This window comes from Labeo rohita, chromosome 11 (genome assembly GCF_022985175.1).
Source record: "Labeo rohita strain BAU-BD-2019 chromosome 11, IGBB_LRoh.1.0, whole genome shotgun sequence".
NCBI classification, from domain to species: domain Eukaryota; kingdom Metazoa; phylum Chordata; class Actinopteri; order Cypriniformes; family Cyprinidae; genus Labeo; species Labeo rohita.
Window position 1 is genome coordinate 17,846,085 of NC_066879.1, and position 25,281 is coordinate 17,871,365.

Below are 25,281 nucleotides of genomic sequence, written 5' to 3' on the forward strand. Positions count from 1 at the left end.
TTAGCTTGATGTTCATTATACACTCTATATAAGGTCATGATATATTCAACATCATACAATAAATGAAAATAAATGTCTGTCTGATTGTAAAGAAATTTTATTTATGGTGACTGTACATAATGAAACAAGATTTGAGATTCATCAGTGGATCTTCACCAAACTTTAGACTTGATCTTCTGAGTTGGATTTAACTGGTTTGCGAGAGACCGTGGCGTACAGATGATTAACGTTCTTAAGAAAGAAGTAAAAAAAGATAAGTAAATGTGTTAGAATTCTGTTCATGATGGATGTCTCATTTGGTTATGTGTGTTTGGTGTGTGGCAGTGGTCACACATACCACATTTTCCTCCGTATTTCCCCATTTCTGTTTTTTATTGACCAAAGCATCTGTAATGCAATACAGAAGCATTTAAACCAGTCAGATCACTTTAAAAAATGTTTTGACCTTGAGAAACAAACTCTTTGTCTGTAATCTTTAGTGTATTTTAAGCTTTGACACTTGGGCAATATCTCAGACTAATTCTCTACAATAGTGTTGGGATTAATTTAGTCCTACTTCCTCCATATTAGCTCACTGTGATTGACCGGCCAAGTTTTTTAATGCCTTAACTTGACCATGTGAAATGTAGCTTTTGGGCCAGAGAGGAAGTTTCGAGTTGTGTAACCACAGAGTGTTTTCATAGGCCTAGACATCTGATTCCTCATGATATGACTTACTTTAAAGAAAGAAACATTTCGTTACCTGAGGACTGGTAAATTAGATTTATAGATGTAATGGCAGAGCGAGTGTTTGTGGGATTTGTTGTGCTGTCCTGATGTGACTCTGGGTGTTTGAGGCCTTTGAAAAAACGGCATGATGAAGAGGATCAAACAGAGTCAATAGAAAACCATCAAAAACAAGAGAAAAATAAATATGGCATGTGAAAGGATGCAGTTAGTTGCAGCCTAAGCAAGTGCTGGAGCTGGTTGGAGCTAAACTTAGCAGAAACAGGTTTGGTCACTACAGGCCTAAAATTGTGAACTTGTTATTTTAGAAGTTCAACAGTCTTTCGAAACTGCTGTATCGACAGTGTAAACATCCTGCAAAATAGCCCATTTTCTGTTCCAATGAAGAAAGAAAGCATGAGGGTTAGTAAATGTAGCTAATAATGCTGATCTGATGACGACTTGAAAGGGGAAATGGTACCAGTTTCTGAGAATCTGTACAGCCCTTCTAACTCAGCAGCTTTATTTGGCTTATTAAGCGTCAATTAATTGAGATAATTTCCTAAAAATTATGTTCTCCTACCTCCTGATATGGGCTGAGATGTGGCTGGTACAGATGTGATCAGAGAATATGTCTCTCCAGGTCCAGGACAACTCTAAAAAACATAATAATTAAGATCAAGTCCCTTGTCAACACTTCTTGTTACTTATGGATTATTATAAATGTTTAATATTATTAATAGTATGGTGATACTCACCATACCAGGCTCTTGACTGTGCACGTCTGGTTTTATTGTTCTGATTTTAATGCAAAAAATCAAATATTGATTTTTATGATACATTTTTATACATGAATATATTAGATAAGAAGCTAAACATTTACACATAAATGAAAACAACTTACTGTTTTCTTCTTTTTTTACCTAGAAAAAAATGAGCCACTGCATTATACAGTATGCTCAATTCTAGATTGCATTATAAATTCTGCATGAATCTGAGTATACATATAGAATGTACATTTGTAAACTTTACTTACTTGCACACCAGCACAGGCAGATGAGTCCCAACATAATTACAGCAACACCAGTGGAAACCGGCACTACAAACAATGTATCTGTGTCAAAACAAAACCACTTTAATACATGTTTATCTGTCTGTATTTTATATATTTTTTATAAGGATCAGTCCACTTGAGAATTGAAATATTACACAAATGTAATTAAGATCCATTTAATTAAAATAAATAAATAAGCAAGCATATTGTTATAATTTTCTCTATTATAAATCTGTGGATAATATTCAAAATGCCTTAACATTTTGGGTTACATTTGGGTTATTTTAAGGTGTCCTTGTTACAGTGTAATTATACATTTAAGTTCTGAGTAATATTTAATAACTACACATACTTATTATATGGTTAGGGTTGGGATTAGGTTTTGGCTTGGGGTTACTTTCATGTACTTGTGCATAATTAATTGTTATTAATAAGCACATGTATCATGCATAACGAGGACACCTTAAAATAAAATGTTACCACATTTTGTGTTTACAGTTTTGCCATTTGCTTGCTAATTTGGCATCTACAATACTCACTATGTTCTGAGATTCTATTTTTACCAGGTAGGGTTGAGGTTGACATTGAAACTGCAGAAAAAACAGTGCCACAACATGTAATGTTGTAATTGTATTAAAATAGAATGTTTAAAAAATATACATAGTTCATAAACAATTAGTAACCATGTTGAAAAAAGAAGCATCAAAGACTATGGAATACCCAAGACGTGTCACTCATATAGTTTTGAATGGGGAAAACTGCAATGCTCAATATGGCAAGAAAGCCACGCCTTTGGCCCTTTGGAATAAAAGAGCCAATCACTAATCAGTAAAGTTAGCATGTCACTGCAGGTTCCTTTAGAAGTCCCAGTTCCTAATGAAACAGTCAGCGTTCTTAGATGTGCGCTTAGGACTGTGCATGCATACTGGCTGGTCTAGCCTGAATAATACGCTTTTTTAACGCTATTTGAGACAACATTTATGATACAGTTCTTGTTAGATTTTATTGGTGATCTTAAAGGGGTCATCGGATGCCCATTTTCCACAAGTTGATATGATTCCTAACTACCACGTTATAAGGAAAGGCGACCGCAAAGATTCATAAAAAAACACTTATACACACTTCTGCTGTAAGTGAAGCTGGATCATGAATGATTCGCGCGAACATAGACGGATATATGTAAATCGGGAGGTGCATTCCCTTCACAAACAAACATAATCTACTGCATCTTCAGCGGCTCAGATGTCGGGAGTAAATGACGACCACTATGTTCATTATTACATCCAGCAACACAACACCTCAATCGCTCAATCTGAGATATTCTTGTCTAACTTACATCCCTGCTCTGGCATCAAAACATGGAAAGTTACTGGACTGTGACAGCTGGTCTAAGGTAAGAGCTCATGTCAATCAACTATCGTGGGAGCGGCCTCTGTGGGTGTGACGCCACACCGACAGGCATCTGAGAATGGCTCAATTTGAAAAAGGGGATATTATTTTTACAGATTAATTAAAAACCACTGCATGGATTTTTATCATTATAGGTTTAGATTTGTACATACACTGCCAACACACATTAATGTTCAAACAACATGAAAAAGTGAACTTAGCATCCGATGACCCCTTTATAGATGGCCGCCGAGTGAAATGACGTGTCTTAAAGGAACTTTGGCAGCATAATGATAAGCCACATCATTTTTGAATTCTCTATTTGCTACTGCCTACCAATATGTACCAATAATCTTTTAAAATAGATCCCAGCTCTGTTTCCGAATAATTCTACGAAGTGACTTTTACCATTGAACAGTAGTGGATGAACTTACTCATGGTTTCCTTTGTTGTGCTGGTTGGCAGGTTTGTCTTGGATTGGTCTGCTAATATAAAAATATCATTTTGCTAAGTGAATCACTTTTCAGAAGGCAATCCTTTCTCAAATTGAATGTAAAATAACCAGAAAAGCTGTTACCAGTAACTTACCGGTTTTACTGTATGTTGTGGTTTCAGAAGTGGAGGTTACTGTTAATGCTGATGAAAAGACATTGCGAAATTTGCAGTGATGCGTAGTAAATGTTCAACAAGTAATCATGAGCTTGAAAGAAGGATTGTCATTTTGAAGTAGTTTGTTTAGTGGTGGTTGATGTTGAAACTGCAGCGATAATATATCAGAATTATAGGGAGTCTGTTTACATCATTTACAAACTTTAAACCAAAGTTTATTTGTTTAAGTTACAGGTCCTTCAAATACAAAAAATAGCATACTGGTGTTGTAATTTGACATCATCTCACCCATATTACTTCACATGAGTATATTAATAAAAAACTTACTCTGGAGTGTTATTGTCACTGGATCAGAGTGATCAGATGGTTTATTAACTTGTCCCTTCATCACAGTGTAGAAGCAGGTTATTGTCACAGATGAACTCTGATCTCCAGACCAAATACTGATCTGAGATCCAGTGAGTGAGAGCTGACATGATGAGCTCAGTTTTGTGTTGGTTTCTCTTCCATTTATGTTGAAGTAACACATCTCCATCTTCAGATCTTTAGTATTCTCACAGCTCAGCTCAACTGTGTCTGTTTCCGAAATAACTGAAGCAGACGCTCTCAACTTGGCCTGAGGAAGACCTAATGAATAAAAAATTATAACATGTTCAGAGGGATCTCAGATTAGAAACATTCAGTTCATATTAGAGGTAAAACAACAGCACAAACATTCATGTTAGCAACTGACTTGTTGAATTCTGTGATGTTTTGTGGTATTAGTTCATCTGACAAAATAAAAACATCTGAATTATAATATCAGCACTTCAAATGCTGGTTGACACATTCATGTAAACTAACTGTCAATCAGTGGCTCTTTATCTGCATCCTATTCATTTTATTGCCAATGTCTAAAAATCATAATCAAGTCATAATTAATAAGGTTTATGATTCACTTAACTAGAGCACTTTTCTAAAGGATATTTTAATTAAAATACTTATGACTTCAAGTTGCTGCAAAATAGGTTCACCCAATAAAAACTTACAAAGAACATTTTAATATTAAAATCCTTGCACATTTGTGCCGTTTACCCTCTTGCCATCATATTATGGGTTTCATTTTAGGCAGAAACGAGTTTACATAGTCGTGTCAGATATAGTCTGACTCTCTGTTGTGTTGACTTTTATTGCATGATCAACACAACTGACTCTTCCTTCCTGCCTAAATGTATTAGATTGTTCATTTGCAAAAGTTACTGTGGTAAGCATTTGTCTGAAAATAACCTGCAAGTTATTCTGTGCAAGAAACAAGCAAAAGTTCACAGATCACTGTTTACTGATGCAGTGTCTGCTGACAGCATCACAGAACTGTTAGAATCAGCTTATGTTGTTTCTGATTTGAGAGACAAATATGTCTGTAGTGACCCAAGGAATTTGGTTAACGATATTTAACTCTTTCCTATAGTATATTTATCCTTTCAGTGTAGTACAGCCTGTTAAAAAGGGACATGATAAAAAATCCCTCCAGTCTTTTACATAGTATCATTCCATTTTTCTAATATTAGTTCTTTTTGGAAGATACTGACTTTTTATTGATAAATATTCCTCAAATGATTTTCTGATATACTACTTGGCTACATAATAAATCAAACTGGCTAAAGAATTATACAGGCATCTCTAATTATGTGCTCATTAAAAAGAAATGATAAAATTTATAACTCACCTTTGATGGTGTATGTGTCACTGTGTGGTGATCTGATCTCAGGTTGAGTCTTGAATGAATAAACACAGATCAGCTGTCTGCTGTTCACTGATTGTGTGAAGAGTTCACTATGACTTAAATAAAACATACAATGACTCGCTCCAGACTGTCTCCTCTGAGAGACACGTTGATACAGAAGATCATCATCCTCAGTGTATAGACTACAGATGAAATCAGCTCTGACTGAAAGTGTTATTTCACATGATATCATGAGCAAGTCGTCATCTTTACTAAAACTGATGAAGGGTTTCTCAAGTAAATCTGTTTAAAGACAAATGATCCAGTTACTAAAAACATTACTGTAACACTTTCTAACAGAAGAACAGCAGTGAAATATCTCACCTAGAACCGTCACTGTGGCAGGAGGAGAATCAGATGATGGTTTATCAATGCCTCTCTCATGTATTGTGTAGAAACAATTAATGTAGATTGATGCAGGTGATTTTACAGCTGCCCATCTGAGCACTTCAGCACCAGTAAGCTCGAGCTCACATGATGAACTGACTTTTATATTCTTCTCTTCTCTGTTTTTGATGAAATGACACCGATTCACTTTAACTGAATCTGCTGGCATCTCACAGCTGATCTTCACTGAGCTGGACTCTTCTATGACATCTGGAGATACTTTTACAGTAGGAGATTCTGAAACAGCCCAAAACAGACCGAGCATTATATTACATCTACTCATAATCAATGTGTGTAAGCACAATAATATTCTGTTATTAGTCATATATATTTAAGTTCTAAAATCTGAATTAGACAACTGCTGATTATATACAAAAAATGTTGTACAGCAAAACGATTATGTCAAGTAGGTTGACATGTAGCCCTATTGACGTGGAAAAAATTTAGACAATGACATTTTGTTCACTACAAACGTGGACATACAGTATTTAATCAACATTAAACAACAGAGATCACTTACTGTAAGACTGAACCGCCATCAGGAGCTGAAATACTACGAAGACGAACAACTCCATTACAGCGAGTGTTAGAAAAGAGACGAGACTCTCACAATAAGTGAATTAGGAAGTGATACAACAGACCACAGGAAACCATATGCTTTCTGCTGTCTATTTTTTTTTTAAGATAAATGTGATCATGAAACTCACAGTTGTGTGCACTATAACATACAACTGAAACTTGAATGTGTAATTTATGTGTACATAACAAATGTCACCACTGATTCTACCGGTGTAGTAGGATTACTGAACACATCACTCAGAACTTAAAAGTTACGAGTTGATCTGTCCTCCATGTTTTCTTCTTCTCTAGTCACGTTTGATCCTGTGAGTCTGTGTTAGACCCCGTGTCACTGTGAAGTTGTTCCTACAATCAGCAAATGTGTGGTCTACAATCAGTAAGTTTGTGGTCTCGCGGCCTGGTCAAATCATCTTTGTGTGCACGTTCAGAGAATTGTCAGTGGTCTCCCATGGATTTAAAATTGGTTAGGATTTAAAAATCGTCTAGTGTGTCCCAGGCCTAAGTCACTTTTCTGGGGGGCTTACACCTGAAAGACATGATTAATTAGGGATGAGCACACTGGAAGCAAGAGAGTACCTGGGTCATTCTATAATGATACATCTCATGTCCGTGAAGTATATTTTTTATATTTTCATATCAATATAAAGCCCCAATGCTTAATTTTGTAGTACACAATTATATTTTTCCCAGTCACACTACTATATGTTGAAAAAGCCATATTCTTTTGTTTAAAAATGATGTTCATATCACAACCCTGGTATTCAGCTGTCCGATTTTGTAAAGTTGCTCTTTCTACTCTGCATTTAAGCATGAAAATGATCTTAAATATAAACTAATTTCATAGTTTTGTCTTTAGTTAGAATAGGTTATCAAGACATTTGGGTGTGTGATTCAAAAATAATAAGTGTTTATTGTGATATAACTTGTTTTATTTGTGTCCGAGAAACCATTGTCAACTAAGTTACCCACTAGAAACCCCCCTCAAAAAAGGAATGGTTTGTCCCATTCTTGCATGGATGAAACACTAGAAGTTATATTCTCCCCCCCCCCCAATATTGGTTAAACTAGTAAACCTGTGTCAAGAGTGGATTAATTGACTGTCAACAGTGTTACACAAGTATAACTGCTGCAAATTTTGACAAGACAGTTTAACTAAAACTTATGTTTTTTTTTCATGAAAATATATTTCTAAACATAACATATGCTCAGTAGTTCTAGGCTTCCATGTTGAGTTTAGGCCCAAAACACTAAAAATGTTAACTAAGTTACCTGTCAACTGCGTTACCCAGTAAAGGTAACACAGTGGACAGGAGCAAACACAGATGGTATTTTGTGCACAGATCACCTTTATTTATATAGCACTTTATACAGTAGATTATTTCAAAGCAGCTATGTAAGGTCATGTTTGGGTTTTTGGAAAAAATGAATATTTTTTTCTTCACATTGTCAAATTTTAAATGTATCCCTAATTATAGAATGACCCGCCTGTTTTTTGTTTAAAATGGGACAGGGTCTATATGTTAATTAACTGGCCATCAATGGATGACCTGATAGTTGCTTTCTGTTTAGTAGTAGTCGGGCACAGAGCATTGAAATCAAAAAGATTGGGCTGCAGGATGACTGATACATCTCTACCCAAACAGCTTCATTCCACTGACAGAAATGCTCTGCCCATGGAATCAGTTTATCAGTGTTACAGGATCAATAATAATATTTAAAGTTGGGCAATGCCAGTCCCCCTGCATTTTTCTGCTTTTCTGAAATGCTTTCCTACTCTGTCAAAAACAAAAAAACACAATTTGTTGAGTCAGCTTAAAATAACTTGTTACCCTGCTGCCTTAAAATTTTAAGTTCAGTCAACTCAAATAAGTTTAGTCAACTTGAAATGTTAAGTTGTATTAAGTGACAACTTAGATATTTGTGTTTGTTAAACTTAAAAGCTGGGTAAGTAACCCAGCTGTCTTCATTTTAAGTTGTATAAACTCAAATATCTAAGTTGTCACTTCGTATAACTTAACATTTCAAGTTATAAACATTTTTTTTTTGAGTTGACTGAACTAAAAATTTTAAGGCAGCCGGGTAACAAATTGTTTTAAGTTGAGTCAACAAATTGTTTTTTACAGTGTAGTTCATGGGACAGCTTTGTTCCATATATGCTTGTCTAACTCCTTAAAGCAGTGGTTCCCAAACTGGGGGGCGTGGAGTTATGATAAGGGGGGCACGGCAAGGCTAGTGTACAATCGGCCGATTTTTATATAGATTTGAAAGAGACAGCGGCCGAAAATATCTGCCGCACTGCCCGGCAGTATTCCGCGCGCACCGCTCAATATTCCGCTCTATGAATGTGGGTTCCGTTGAGTTGCTCACGGCCCATATGAATGCTCCACTCGTGTACCGCTTACGCTCAACGGAAAAGCAAAGTCCGTTCAAATAACACGCAGACAGAAAATGTCAATGTATACTTGTTCCTGTTTGAAGATCACATTTGCTGTAACTTGCTGTGGTACTGCTGTACTGGACAACGCTGGTAAAATCACCCTCTCTGAAAAATGCTCTGCTTACTCTTTTAGCTTTTAGGAAACATTATTTTGATAATTAGTCCAAAAAGTTGAAAATTCTAATTCCGTTTTAGAACTGAATAAAAAATTATATATTGAGAATATTTTCTGTCCAATTTTATTGTTACTTTTTCAATAAATTTATTTTATTGGCTTATTTTTTTTTTTTTATTCAGTATCATTAAAATTACTGAGTTAAATTTAAAAAGTCTTTTTATATTATTTAATAAGATAATTTTAATGATTACAAAGCAGTTTCAGTTTCGGCCAAAATTTTAATCACTAGATTTTTATGTAAAAAGAAACGTTTTTAATAAAAGACCCCACTGTGAAATTATCTTGCTTATTATACGGCTACCCACATGTAAATAATTTAACATAAAATATGAATTTCATCATATTTTATTACCTCAAGACGACTCGCAGTACCCGCTGCAGCTGTCTTTTATCAGTTGTAATTGTTTTTTTGCCGAGTAAAATTATGAATGAATATGAATGAATGATGCATAGATGGTAGATGAGGTTCTGAATCTACTTTAAGCATGGACAAGGTTTTGAAAAGTCAAAGAAAGCTGCATAGTAAAAAAAAAAAAAAAAAAAAAAACATAGTAAAGCTGATGCTTTAGATGTTTCTACTCTAAAAATGACTAGTTCTTGTTTAGTTTTTTTCAGTAAATTGTCACACACTGAATTATAATAAGTAATAAGATAAAAATAATTCCTTCTGAAATTGTGTTTGTTTATGAGAAAATTGATTTTTTTATTCTGCAAAAGGGGAGCCTGGCAGAAAAAGTTTGGGAACCACTGCCTTAAAGAAAGATTTTGGGATAAATAATGGGACATTTTGAAACAAATATAAAAACCTGGGCAGAATGGGCATCCTAAAAGTGTTTATTATCAGTAATAAGGACTATCAGCTCTGATCTTTTTTATTTTTTTGGTTTTCCGTTATTGCTGTAAAGTTACATTTGAACAGTTCTTCATGAGATCCCTAAGTATGTAAAAGAATCACAAGTTAGTTTAAATTGGAATTTCTTGAGGTTTCATTTATAGCTTGATTTTTGCCCAAAGCTGTTTATAAATTTGATTGCTTTGAGGATAGACATGTAACATACTGAATAAGTTAGTGATTTCACACACTCAGTGGTCACTTTATTAGGCACACATTTGCTCCTTAATCCAAATTTTTTATCAGATAATCATGTGGAAGCAAATGCATAAAAGCATGCAGACAAAATCAAGCAGCTGAGATGTTGAGTTATCATAAGTTTATGAATATGTTAAAATAGTTAATTAAAAAGTATGCAGACTAAATTAAATGTAAAACTGAATATTTTAGCAATGATAGCGCAACGGATGGGAACAGGGACATCCATGTTTTGATGAGCACAAAAGAAGTTAAAAGAGACGTTGTTTCCATCTGGCAGAAGGTGTATTTCAGCTCTGTGAGAACATCAGCAGAACCTGCAGAGATACAGACTTTATTATCATATGATTCTATATCATGGAGTTCAGTTTATGCACAACTAAACCGGTACATTGTACTTACTGGTAAAACAGCACAGACAGATGTATCCTATGAGTCCAGACAGAAATAAAGCCTTGAGTCTGTCAAAAGTGAAAATATAGATTTAACCCATGTTTATATTGTAGTAAATCCTTAAGTTGAATTAAGTAAGAATTACTAAGCTTTTATATTATCAAATAAATTTGAATATACCAAATGATATGGCCATGGAAAGAGGACATTTTTCAAGGTTTGTTTTAGTTTGTACAAATATTCAGAATAGCAGTTTTGTGTTGTGAGTGAATGAACCACCTTCAGAGTGAGTGTGATCAGCATGAGGAACAGCTGCAACAGAAAACATCTCCAGATATTAGACTGAACATAATGATTACAGACATCAGTGTTTCTATCTGATATCACTGCAAGTGATATTTAATGCCTTATTTAACATATGACACAGATTTAATATTCTCTCATAAGCAGACCACAAATATATACGTACATGTTTCTGTCTTTCTGGTGGAATCAAGCAGAGTAGAGGCTGCTAAAAGAATCAACAATGTGTCAGAGTGTGATGTGATATGACAGACATGAAACTCCTTCTGTGTGCTTGTCAAATGTTTTATATTCAATACAAACTTCACTCACAGGTTTTTGTGGCAGTTGTCAAAGTCTTACCAGCAGAGGTCGCAGTTGAAACTGCAAAGAGATTTTTTTAACGTCACATGGTGCACTTAGTTTGGAAATAAAACTTTGACAGTTAATACAGTATAACATACAATGATACAATAAATATTAGAAAACTGAAAAGTGAGCCGTACAGAATGATTTAATGTGATAAACATTATATTAAAAACATCCACCTAGCACCTTAAATACATTGTAAAATCTGTGATTAGTGTACACTGCAATAAAAGCTTTTATGTTGATATGTAAAGTATATGTCATGCTTATTTTAAAAATAAATGTCACCCGCAGTTTTTTATGGTTATCAAAGCTTCAACAGTAGAGGTCAAATTCAACAATGTTAAAGTGTCCATTTAGTTTGGAAATAAAACTCGAATTAGTAGTGGTATTAATATTACAGCACAACATAATATAATGTAACAATGTCAGAAATGTCTAGAATGAGAATTCTCTACAGGTAAATTGTGATGTAAGGTTACTCACTTGTTTTTGTGGCTGCTGTCAAATGTTTATCAGTAGAGGTCGCTGCTGAGCCTATCACACAATAAACAAATGCAAATAGGTTGTAAGCTCTCACAAAGAATATCTAGCAAATGAAAGACAGGAGGGCACAACTACAGAAATGTATATTCAGTAAATACATTTTCAATAATTTGCTTGAATTGTAATTGCATGTTTCTCTTTGCCTGATATGTTAGAACATAAACATTTTACATCTTTGTTTCACAAATACAGTAATAATACAGTATCTGTTTTGCATTATAATATAGATGCTACTTGTAATGTATGAAATGCTCTCACTTCTGATGGTGTATGTGTCACTGTGTGGTGATCTGATCTCAGGTTGAGTCTTGAGTGTATAAACACAGATCAGCTGTCTGCTGTTCACTGATCGTGTGAAGAGTTCACTATGACTTAAATAAAACATACAAAGACTCCCTCCAGATTGATGCCACTGAGAGACACTTGATACAGAAGATCATCATCCTCAGTGTAGAGACTACAGATGAAATCAGCTCTGACTGAAAGTGGTATTTCACATGATATGATGGGCTGGACATCATCGCCATTAACAGCGATTATGTTTTTTTTCTAATGAATCTGTTTAAAGACAAAACTGAGTTACTAAAAAGACTGCAGTAACAGTTTCTAACACAGAAGAACAGCAGTGAAATATCTCACCTAGAACCGTCACTGTGGCAGGAGGAGAATCAGATGATGGTTTATTAATCCCTTGCTCATGTATTGTGTAGTAACAGTTGATGTTTATTGACACAGGTGATTTTACATCCGCCCATCTGAGCACTTCAGCACCAGTGAACTTGAGCTCACATGATGAACTAACTTTTGTATTCTTCTTTTCTCTGTTTGTGTAGAAATAACACTGATTCACTATAACATCCGCTGGCGTCTCACAGCTGATCTTCACTGAGCTGGACTCTCTTATGACATCTGGAGATACTTTTACAGTAGGAGATTCTGAAACATCCCAAAAGAGATTAGCTACATTACATCTCCTCACCGACCATGTTTACCACCACATCATTTTATGGCGTCCGTTTTATGGCTGAGATATTAGTCATTCAAATTAGTGCTTCACAGCTCAAATATTCCTGTATAAATATTAATCATAATTTTTATTCTGCTATTTTTAAATTATTTTTGAATCTTTTATTTACTGCTCAGACATTTAGAAATATTCTAGACAATGTAACTTCATCAAAAGATGAGTACAAATATGAACATACAGTATTTAAGAAGATATTAAACAACATAAATCACTTACTATAAGACTGAACCTCCATCAGGAGCTGAAAAACTACGAAGATGAACAACTCCATTACAGTGAGTGTGAGAAAAAAGACAGAATGAGACCAACACAATGGGTGAATTAGGAAGTACAACTTCAGACCACAGGAAACCTAGAAATGTATACTGTGCATTTTTATGTAGATGAAAGCGTAGACAGTAAGACCAAGATATTTTGTATTGTTTACTTTATTATTTTTCATTGATTACGGTGTTTAACAGAAGGTCATAATGTAGATATAAATGGTCATTTTCTGCTCTGAATTTCTCTAGTCTGATTTGACCGCTTTATTGGAAGGGGCGTGTCTGCTGTGAGACGTCAGTGGAAACGGTGATTGGCTAACATCTTTGCATGTAAAATAAGCATTACATGTCAGTCTCTCTCTAAACCTCTTCTGCTTTTTTACTGTAACAGCTGCCAAGATTAACCAAGACAGTAATGCAGCCATGACGTAAATTAAATGGCTCACAATCATATTTGCACTTGTGGGGATTTTTTTGTTGTTCCTTAGAGGAAAACAGCTTATAAATCATACAGAATGATTTTTTAAAAAGCCTAATCCTAGATATCTTGAGTAATACAGAATACAATATAGAAAAAAATATTTAGTTCAAAAGATTTATGATTAGTTCAAAAAGTTTAATTAGCCTTGCTCAATTAGCTTTTTGTACAAGGTAGTATTACACTTGTATTTATAGCAGCTGTACATAAACAGACATGAGGTTCATCAGTTCATCTTCACCAAACTGTACACGTTATCTTCTGCATTTGAATGAACTGGCTTGTCAGGGATCGTGCAATACAGATGATAAATGTTCTTAAGGAAAAAGAAAGAAAGACAAAAAAGACATGCAAGATAAATGTGTTCGTATTCTGTTTATGATGGACGGTCACATGAGTTTGGTGTGTGGCAGTGTTCAAACATACCTCATTTTTCTCTGGATTTTCCTGTTTCTGTTGTTTGTTGATCAAAACATCTGTAATGCAATGCAGAAGCATTTAGTAAGATCACTTAAAAAAATACATTGATCTTTTGTTGAGCTTGAAACACATTTCAGAAACACGTGAAAAATGAAAAGCAATACAGTTGAGGTCAAAGGTTTGCATCCCCCTTTCATAATCATTAAAAATGTTAATCATTTTATCAAAATAAGAGGGATCATACAAAATGCATGTTATTGTTTATTTAGTACTGACCTAAGAGATATTTCACATAAAAGATGTTTACATAGTAGAGAAAATAGTAGTTGAAATTACCCCATTAAAATGTTTACATACCCTTTATACTGTGTTGTTACCTGAATGTACCACAGCTGTGTTTTTTTTTTTTGTTTAATGATAGTTGTTCATGAGTTTTCCAGCATTTTTGTGTATTTGAACCCTTTCCAACAATGACTGTATGATTTTGAGATCCATCTTTTCACACTGAGGACAACTTAGGGACTCATATGCAACTATTACAGATGGTTCAAACACTCACTGATGCTCCAGAAATAAAAACATGCATTAAGAGCTTGGCGGGTGAAAACTTTTGAACAGAATGTAGTGAACATTTTTCTAATTTTGCCTAAATATCATATTTTTTCATTTAGTACTGCTTTTCAGAAGCTACAGAAGATACTTGCATGTTTCACAGAAGACAAACTAAGTTAAATTTACCCTGATCTTCAAATTCCAAAAGTTTTCATTATGCATCGTGTTTCCTTCTGAAGCATCAGTGAGCAATTGAACCTTCTGTAATAGTTGCATATGAGTCCCTCAGTTGTCCTCACCGTGAAAAGATTAATCTCAAAACCATACAGTCATTGTTGGAAAGAGTTCAAATACACAAACATGCTGGAAAACCAAAGAATTTGTGGGACCTGAAAGAGTTTTCTGAAGAACAGTAGGCAATTTAAAACAAAAACACAAAAAAAAAAAACGCACACACACAGTTGTGGATCACTCAGGTAAGAACACAGTAGTACAAATCAAGTGTATGTAAACTTTTGAACCGGGTCATTTTTATAAATTCAGCTATATTTTTCTCTTGTGGACTACATCTCTACATGTAAACATCTTTAATGTGAAATTTCTTATTCAGGTCAGTACTAAATAAACAATAACATGCATTTTGTATTATCTGTCTTATTTTGGTAAAATGACTAACCTTTTACTGACTCTGAAAAGGGGAAAAAATATCAAAAATGTTCCTCAGACTGGATGGAATCATAGTTTGATGCTAAAAAAACAATCAGAGTCTGTGACCATCATACACTACACATTTTGTTTATGAAATCTGTTAAATCAAATGACTGACTCTGACTTTTGGCAACTAGTTTCTGACCCTTTTTCAAACCCTTTTGACCAATTTGTTAAAATGAGTGATTCTAGACAACACACAGAGAAAACGTATGACTTGACTGCTGAAATATTATCAGAGAAAATACTTCTCTGGTTGGTATGTCAATCTAACACATAAAAATCATAAGTAATATATTACTGAGCTCACTGCTCTAGTGACGCCCCTGGTCAGAAACTTAATAGTTGTGATGTTGAAGTCACGCAACCATAGTGGAACAAATTTGAAAGCCCCTTTAAGAGAAGACGTGGTTAATAGTATCGATCTGCTGATGATTTGAAAGAGGAAATGGGTGTAGTACCAGCTTCTGAGAAGTTGTGGTCACTGGAAAGTGTTTCTAAGTTTCAGATCAGTTGGTGAAATCGGTTAGCGACTGTGTTTTCAATTTATCTGAGATCATTTCCTAAGAATGATGTTCTCTTACCTGCAGATATGGGCTGAGATGTGGCTGGTACAGAAGTGATCAGAGAATATGTCTCTGCAGGTCCAGAACAACTCTAAATAACATAATAATTAAGATCAAGTCCATTTTTAACAAGTTACTTAAGTTACTAAAAAGTATTTATAGTAACTATTATGGTGATACTCACCATACCAGTTCCTTGACTGGGCACATCATGTTTTATTGATTTTTCATGCATGCATAAATCAGATAAGAAGTTAAATATTTACACATACAGCTAAATATAAACAATATAAATACAATATAAAACTTACTGTTTTCTTCTTTACCTAGAAAACAATTAGCATCGATATTATATATTCAGGTTTTATTCCTGTACATCACTTTGGTTGACTGTCTGTTGTTTTAGAAATAAATTTACATTGAAATACGTACTTGCAAACCGGCACAGACAGATGAATCCTGTGAGTCCAGACAAAATTACAGCAACACCAGTGAAAACCAGCACTATAAACCAAATATCTGTGTTAAAACAAAACCAAGATTTTAATACATGTTATGCGTATTATGTTTAATGTAGTTACTGTAGAGATATAAGTCTACCTGACAATTTGACAAAGTGATGCACAAAAAAAGAAGTAAATATTGTGCAGAGATTTCAAATAGAATGTAATGGTCAAGTCAGTTCAAATATGAAAGAAAAAGACTCAGAATAATACCTTTGTATAGTGGTGCGAGTGGACCTTCAGTATGAGCCACTGAAATGTAAACCTGAGGAAAAACTACATCAGAAAAGATCTTAAATGAAATCACACTTGACTGATGCACCATGATGATTTTATACAGCAGTATTTGATGAATTTGCATAAAAAGAAAATTTTCCTTATACTGTGTATGGCATTACATTTATATTTAGAAAAGATGCAGTAAGTTACCTGTTCTGTGGGACACTGGGGTTTCAGACTTGGAAACGACAGTGTCCGTTTGTAATGTTTTTTGGGTGGATGTTGCTGCTGAAACTGCAGTGAGAACATATTAAATTGTATTTAACAGACTGGCATATGTATATATTTTTTTACATTGTACAAAATTAAACATTGTAGCAATAAACATAAAAACAGATAAATGGACAGTGGAGAATATTTCCAGAATAATTTTAGTTATGAATGAAGTTGAATATTGTTTATAATCACTAATTGGAATGTAAACCTGAGGAAAAACTGCATCAGAAAATATTTTAAATGAAATCGCACCTGACTGATGCACCCTGATGATTTTATACAGCAGTATTTGATGAAGTTGCATAAAAAAAGATTTTCCTTATACTGTGTATGTCATTACATTTATATTTAGGAAAGATGCAGTAAGTTACCTGTTCTGTGGGACACTGGGGTTTCAGACTTGGAAATAACATTGCCCGTTTGTAATGTTTTTAGAGTGGATGTTGCTGCTGAAACTGCAGTGAGAACATCTTAAATTGTATTTAACAGACTGGCATATGTATATTTCTTTACATTTGTACAAAACTAAACATTGTAGCAATAACCATAAAAACAGATAAATGGACAGTGGAGAATACTGTGGGACACTTTAGTGGGACATTTTAATTTTGATTGAAGTTGTATATAGTATTTGCCACAAAAAACAAAAACAAATATATATATATATACAGTGACATTAATAATTTCACTCAGTTTCGCACACATAATTTCACACAGTGACTGAAAAGTTCAAGATGCAGGAAGTAAAATAGGGAAAACACACAAGGACTTGAGAGTAGAGCTCTAAATTGAACTTCGCATTTTTTGAAAGATGTATCACGCTAGTGCATTTACATGCATCCGTCTAGTGCATTTACATATGAAAACAATGGAAAAGTAGAGCAATGGAATGGAAAAACACATTCTGTGTAAATGGCTCATAACCATGTTGACAGAAGTAGCAAAATTAACAAATTCTCTGTATGCTACTGCTTAGTGCTTACCATGTACACATAAACTTGAAAATGAATCCCAGCTGTATTTTTAATTTGACTTTTGAATCAAACATATTCATTTTACGCCATGACAGATGTTTAGCTTTGATAACTTACACATTGTTTCTTTTGCTGTGGTGGTTGGCAGTTTTGTTGTGGAATGAAAGTCTGCTAATATAAAAATGAAATATTACAAGAGGAATCACTTTTCAGAAGGAAATCGTTTCTCAAATTTAATTTAGAATTATCAGAAAATGTGTTATCAGTAACTTACGCGTTTTTCTGTTTGTTGTGGTTTTAGAAGTGGACATTATAGTTAAAGCTGCTGAAAAAACATTGTGAATTTTACAGTAACAATAAATATTTAATAAATTGTCATTTTGAGAACATTCAGAATGGAGTAACAAAGTTACTCACTGGTTTTCATGGTTGTTGTGGTAGTTTGTTGAGTGGTGGTTGATGTTGAATCTGTGGAGAGAATTTATCAGAATAACAAGGTGTCAATTTGTATGATTTATTGTATTTTTTTCTTATATTATTACATTACGAGGGTCAATTGACATATCTGCAACCTTTTGCACACTTTGTTGATGGTAAAGATCCTTTAAAAATGTGTGTCTCATATGTGATGTAATTTGACTCTATATTTTATCACATGAGTAAATAATAACAATAATAATAATAATAATAATAAAACTTACTCTGGACTATTATTGTCAGTGGATCAGACTGAAAAGATGGTTTTTGAATTTGTCTCATCATCACAGTGTAGTAGCAGGTTATTGTCACAGATGAACTCTGATCTCCAGACCAAATACTGATCTGAGATCCAGTGAGTGAGAGCCGACATGATGAGCTCTGTTTTGAGTTACTTTCTCTTCCATTAATGTTGAAGTAACACATCTCCATCTTCAGATCTTCAGTATTCTCACAGCTCAGCTCAACTGTGTCTGTTTTCACAATATCTAAAGCAGATGCTCTCAACTTAGCCGGAGGAAGACCTAATGTATAACATATTTTTAATGTGTTTAGAGATATCTGACTCTTCAGAAATTAGCAAAACATACAGTCCTTTTGTAACCTCATTTTGGAGGGAAAACTATAGCACATGCAATTGATTTGTTGACTTCTGTGATGTTTCATGGTGTTGGATACACGTCAAACACTTCTGTACTATAATAGCAGTACTTCAAATATTGATTGACACTCATGTAAACTATCTGTCAATCACTAAGCGTTGAGCAATGGCTCTTTATTTGCATCCTGTTCATTGTATTGCCACTGTGCAAAAATCAGTCAAGTCATGATCAGTAAGGCTCATGATGAGCTCATATAGAGCATATTGCTAAACTATACTTTAATTAAAACACTTCTAACCTCAACATAAGTGTATTTTTGCAATTACAGAGTTCAAACGGTGCTACAGAATATAGTGAGAAGAACTTATAAAGAACATTTTAAAATAAAAAGTTTCCGTGGATGTGTTAGACATAGTGTCAGACAGTGTCAGACGTAGGCTGTCTGACATCTCAGCTATGATCTGAGCTCAAGTTGCTCTTCCTTCCTGTCTAAATGTATCAGATTGTTCACTTGTCAAAGTCACACTGTGGTTCAATTTTTGTCTGATAGAAGCAGGACTTTAAGGGGGCGACGTGACGTGGCCAAGTACGGTGTCTCACACTCTGAATTTTTGCTCTGCATTTCATCCATCACCCACACACACAGCAGTGAGTAGTGAATACACACACACACTGTGAACATTTTTGCAACGGCACCCAGGGAGCAGTTGAGGGTTCGATGCCTTGCTGAAGGGTCTCACCTCATGCGTGGTATTGAGGGTGGAAGAGATCGCTGGTCATTCACTCCCCCAACTACAATCCCTGCCGGTACCAAGACTCAAACCTGCAACCTTTGGGTTACAAGTCAGACTCTCTGACACACTGATCTATATAATGACTGGATTGCTGTTATTAATCAACCATCCTCCAAGACTTTGTAATATCCTACTGGCCTACGTAATACATTATACTGGCTACAGAATACAGGTGTCTCTAGTCATTAAATGTGCTCATGTTTTTTAAAAAATCATAATATTGATAACTCACCTTTGATGGTGTATGTGTCACTGTGTGGTGATCTCATTTTAGGTTCAGTCTTTACTGAATAAACACAGGTCAGCTGTCTGCTGTTCACTGATGGTGTGAAGAGTTCACTAGAACTTAAATGAAACAGACAAAAATGGCGCTCTTCAGACTGACTCCTCTGAGAGACACGTTGATACAGAAGATCATCATCCTCAGTGTAGAGACTACAGATGAAATCAGCTCTGACTGAAAGTGGTATTTCACATGATATGGTGGGCTGGACATCATCATCACTAACACTGATAATGGGTTTCTGAAGAGAATCTGTTTAAAGAGAAATGGTCCAGTTACTAAAAACACAGCCATAACTGTTTCTAACACAGAAGAACAGCAGTGAAATCTTACCTAGGACTGTCACTGTGGCAGGAGGAGAATCAGATGATGGTTTATTGATGCCTTGCTTAAGTATTGTGTAGTAACAGTTAATGTCAAGTGATACAGGTAATTTTGCAGGTGATTTTACAGCTGCCCAACTGAGAACTTCAGCACCAGTGAGCTCAAGCTCACATGATGAACTGAGTTTTATATTCCTCTCTTTGTTTACAGAGAAATAACACTGATTCACTGTAACATCTGCTGGCGTCTCACAGCTGATCTTCACTGAGCTGGACTCTCTTATGACATCTGGAGATACTTTTACAGTAGGAGATTCTACAACAACCCAAAACAGATCTAAGCGCTGACAATGTTTACAGATTACAATAATATTCCAATATTCCAACAAGACAAATATGTCAGGTCGGTTCACTTTTAGCTCTACTGATCAGACATGTTAAAATAATTTAGACAATGACACGCTGTTCACTCATTACACAGAAGAGATCACTTACTGTAAGATTGAACCTCCATCATGAGCTGAAAAACGATGAAGATGACCAACTCCATTATAGTGGGTGTAAGAACAGAAATGCGACTCACACAATAGGTGAATTAGGAAGTAACACATCAGACCACAGGAAACCATAAGCTTTCTGCAGTGCATTTTATGAAGGCGATTGTGATCATGACACCACACTTACAGTTGTGTGCATTGTAAACCTGTAGCAAGCTTTTACTTTAGTACAGTGGGTCATAAGTTTAATTATTACTGTAAGTTTTAGGTGGAAATAACTTTGATTTACAGATTTTACCAGCATTTCCCACAGTGCTTGCAATCGTAGGATTCACAAACGTCTCTAATGAACTGGTTCTTTTAATGAATAGTTCAAAAGACTCACAAACTCAGAAGGTACAACTTTAAATCAGTCTGACACACTCATGTCTTTGTTCTTGTTTATCTTCACTTTTATAGTACACACTATATAGTATAAATGTTTTAGTAATTTCACACACGCAGTGATCATTTTATTATGCACATGCTTGCTTCTTAATGCAAAAAAAGTGATCAGAATATCATATGAAAGCAACTGCATGAAAGTATACAGAAAAAATCAAACAGTTTAATTGGTCAGTTATCATACTGTTATCTGACAGAAGAAAATGGATAAAACCAGTACACTATATGATCATTTTCTGAAATTGTTGCAGTTCAATTCTCAACTTTATTCTTAGAATTTGTGTGCATGTTAAAAGCAATGCGTGTTCAAAAACCATTTAAACAGTATATGCATATAGACTAAATTAGATTTAATATTTAATACTTTAGCTATAGCAGTGCAACAACTGAATGAAACAGGAAAAAAATAAAACGGGTCATCCATGTTTTGACAGTTAAAAGAGATGTTGTTTCCATCTGGCAGGAGGTGTAGTTCAGCTCTGAGAACATCAGCAGACCCTGCAGAGATACTGTCATGAATCCTGTCTGTCTGCCCGCCACCAGAGGTCGCCTGTGCATCCCACTAACAGTTTACATCACACACTGTTGCACGTTGCTGGACTACGTTTCCCATCACCCATTGTGCTGATTGTGCTAACACCCAAGCAGCAACCTCCTGGTCTCCCTCTTGAAGCCAACACAGAAGTGACTAAAACTGCAATTCATCGACTGGCCACTAGAGACTGGCTGCAAAAGGAGTCAATCCCAGCAGAAAAAAATATGTTTACAGCCTGGTACAAAAAGTGGTTTTGGTCTATATAGCTAATGTGCCCTTCATATCAGCTGTGAGGGGGGTGAATTTTATATAACTCATCCGTTTAAATTATATTAAGACTTAAAGTTCTGCATAATCGCGCTAGGTGGGCATACGTCCATGTTTTTTACAGTCTGTGGCTAACACCTGTACCCAATCAGGCGCGCTATATAAGCCACCGCCTCTGGAGACTCAATGGTGGTAGCCGCGGAGAGCTTCTGGAGGTGGCAGTGTCAACATTAATTATGTGCAGGATTTTAATTATTTTTTAATTCGTTTTAAAAATACCACAGTATAGGATCATGAAACACAGACATTTTGTAAAAAACAAAAAAGGTAACACTTTACAATGATGTGTCATTTGTTAACATTGGTTAATGCATTAACTAACATGAACAAACAATGAACAATGCATTTATTACACTTTTTATTAATCTTTGTTAATGTTAATTAATAACAATACAGTCGTTCATTGTTAGTTCATTTTAGTTAACAGTGCTTTAACTAATGTTAACAAACACAGCTTGTGATTTTAATAATGCATTAGTAAATGCGGTGTAGCATCACACTGACAGAGGCCGCTCCCACGATAGTTGATTGACATGACCGTCTTACGTCAGATCAGCTGGAACAGTCTCACCTCCATTATTTCGATGCCGGAGCAGGGATGCAAGTTAGACAAGAATATCTCAGATTGAGTGATTGAGGTGTTGTGTTGCTGGATGTAATAATGAACATAGTGAGCAGAGCTCATTTGCATTTAAAGGAACAATCCCTCAGAACGGGATGATTTTTGCAGAGCTCATTTTGACAATATAAAAAGGGCGTTGTTTTACACAATCATTGAGAATTTTTAACCAAAGTATATTATAGACTTTTCATTAAGACCCTAAATAATCATATCAACTTGTGGAAAATAGGCATCCGATGACCCCTTTAAGAATGTTTTAACATCAACTTCACTAAAATGTATAGTGGGTTTTTCAAGTATGTACACAATGAATAGTAAAATGTTGGTCATGAGGGATTTTGTATATTAGTTGCTCTTTTCTCAATTTTGCAATCGAGTAACTCCCAGAATTATTTTCATATGAACAAATCTAGATAAATAGTTGATATTCAAAATAAGGTGCATATTGGATATTAGTGGATGTTAAAAAAAAGCTTCTTATTTTTGGGAACTCAAACATTGGCTTAATCAGGTTATTGCAATCAGGTTAATACATTTTAATGACAGGGCTACAGTAAATCTAATAATGCCTATAATAAGCAGAGTGGTTTTTAGGTTTATGTGTTTGCTGTTGTATTAAAATGTACTGATCACACATGCAGAAATATGTTGGATAATTACATTTTTTCATTACAAATGTGGAAATACAGTATTTAATCGTCAAGAGGAACCTCTATCAGGAGCTGAAAAACTGTGAAGATAAAAAAATACTCCATTGCAGCGAGTGTGAGAAAAGAAGCAAAATGTGACACTCACAATGGGTGAATTAGGAAGCAGTGCATCAGACCACAGACTATTTAATGCACTGTGTGGTCACTTCTTTGAAAATGAACATTGTGACCACATTTACAGCGGTCTTCACTTCAGATCTGGGTCAAAGACTCACACTAACAAAAGTAAGGTAATTTTGTAAAAGTAACATATAATAACCTGTACCATTTATACAGTTGAAAAAGACTACATCAGAAAATATTTTTTTCTAGCATGTCTTTTTTAAGTTAACTATGTAACTATTTTAAAATAAAAAATAATAATAAATTAAGAGTTAATTTTTAATGATAACAATAATTAAGTAAATAATACATAAAAAAATTTCAGTACTGACTTGGTACCAACGTACTGGCACTTTTGTCTACAAACAAATCTTGAATGAATTTGAATGTTTGATTTAAGAGAGACACAAATTTGTTTCTTTATTTATATACAAATTTATTTATATATATATTTATATATACTTTTCAATAAAGTTCAAAATGATTAAATAAGAATTTGCAAAGGTTGCAAAGCAAGCAACTGCAAAACACAATGACACTTGAATATAAATATTCACAATTCTGATCATCAGAAAATATGTTTAATATGTTTAATAGACTTTCATGAAGCACATTCCACATTTACGCTAAATTAAATTATAGAAATTCTCAATTTTATATTTTAGAAAACAGAATATGGCCAATAGTCTGGAAACACAAACATCTTTCTACACACTTTGCTCTTTTTTCCATACTCAATCAGAAATGACTAAAATCAAACTCAATACTGCACCAGAATATCGCTAGGTGTGTAAAGAAGATAATTCCTATCAGAAAGGACTCCTCTCACCCTTCCCACAACTGGTTTAGGTCTCTCTCATCTTGGAGCATGGACCAGAACATCTAGACTCAAAAATACTTTCTTCCTGCAAGCTGTCAGATTTTGGAATAACTTGTCTAACTGTATCTAACTTTGAACTCCTTTCCTCTGAAAAATGGTTTAACTATAGTAACCATGGATTTTGGTTTTAATTTTTCTAAGGGTCATGTTGTTATCTGCCCTAGCTCCCTCTAAATGCATTACAAAACAATGTTTTATAACATTTGTTTGCTAAATTACTACTGTAACTTTACAGAAATGATGTCCTTTAGCATAGAGTATTTTGAGTGATGATAGTAATTTAGTTTCGTTTATAGTACTACTGCTGTAGATTTGTCTTGTTTACTTAGTTACGCATTAAACTGCTAAACTGCAACATCCTGTTTATAAATGAAACAAATGAATCTGACCTGCACTTGAAGTCCTGAACAGATCAGTAGTTTTGCCTCTATGATCCACCCGGCGCTTCCACTCTTGAGACACTTCCCAGACAGCAAGCAGTTTCGGCCCAGATCTGGCCCACATCTGGCCCGCATGGATTTCACATGGGCCAACACTATGTTGCTGTCTGGGTTGCAATGATTACTCTGATAGAAACCGTTTGGCGGAAACGCGGAGCGCCCGCAAGCTGAATCTCGTTGCCAGTCAAGACTAACCGATCCATGATTTATTAGAGATTTATCGAATGGTGATCCACCAAATGCTGATTAAAACTAAAGTAACGAGCCTGGTTTGAAAACGTAAGAAGTAGAAAGTAAAAAGTAGTCCAAAAAATAATACTTAAGTAAACCAATACCAGAAAAATCTACTTAAGTACAGTAATGAAGTATCTGTACATCATTACTTCCCATCTCTGCAATGGGTGAAGTAGGAAATAGCAGATCAGACCACAGGAAACTATTTAATTGCATTGAGCAGTTTTATGTTGAACAAAGTTCAG

General features: G+C 34.7%; 1 protein-coding gene across 3 annotated transcripts; it reads right to left on the reverse strand.

The window, feature by feature from the left end:
- Positions 1–82: 82 nt before the first annotated feature.
- On the reverse strand, positions 83–21,030 carry LOC127173423 (uncharacterized). 3 transcript variants are annotated; one of them, XM_051123316.1, is made up of 14 exons: positions 20,741–21,030; positions 20,256–20,561; positions 19,872–20,174; positions 4,085–4,384; positions 3,737–3,784; positions 3,583–3,633; positions 2,299–2,349; positions 1,742–1,819; positions 1,610–1,628; positions 1,464–1,503; positions 1,289–1,361; positions 743–838; positions 338–387; positions 83–231 (listed from the first exon to the last, which is right to left on the reverse strand). In XM_051123316.1, exons 1-14 carry the CDS (start codon positions 20,793–20,795, stop codon positions 163–165), a joined length of 1,539 nt encoding a protein of 512 aa, XP_050979273.1. In that variant the 5' UTR covers positions 20,796–21,030; the 3' UTR covers positions 83–162. The 3 variants fall into 3 exon arrangements, with proteins under 3 accessions (XP_050979273.1, XP_050979275.1, XP_050979274.1); XM_051123318.1 differs by lacking the exons at positions 19,872–20,174; positions 20,256–20,561; positions 20,741–21,030 and adding exons at positions 5,463–5,762; positions 12,420–12,716; positions 13,024–13,121; XM_051123317.1 differs by lacking the exons at positions 19,872–20,174; positions 20,256–20,561; positions 20,741–21,030 and adding exons at positions 5,463–5,762; positions 5,844–6,143; positions 6,427–6,513.
- Between the last annotated feature and the right edge of the window lie 4,251 nt (positions 21,031–25,281).

Bases quoted from the DNA above. Each gene is read 5' to 3' on its own strand.
- LOC127173423 (XM_051123316.1), bottom strand. From the start codon at position 20,795: ATGGAGTTGGTCATCTTCATCGTTTTTCAGCTCATGATGGAGGTTCAA. The intron at 4,385-19,871 runs GTGAGTTATCAA...TTTATTCATTAG, and splicing joins TGACACATACACCATCAAAG to GTCTTCCTCAGGCCAAGTTG. The intron at 1,362-1,463 runs GTGAGTATCACC...TATGTTTTTTAG, and splicing joins ACAGTCAAGAGCCTGGTATG to AGTTGTCCTGGACCTGGAGA.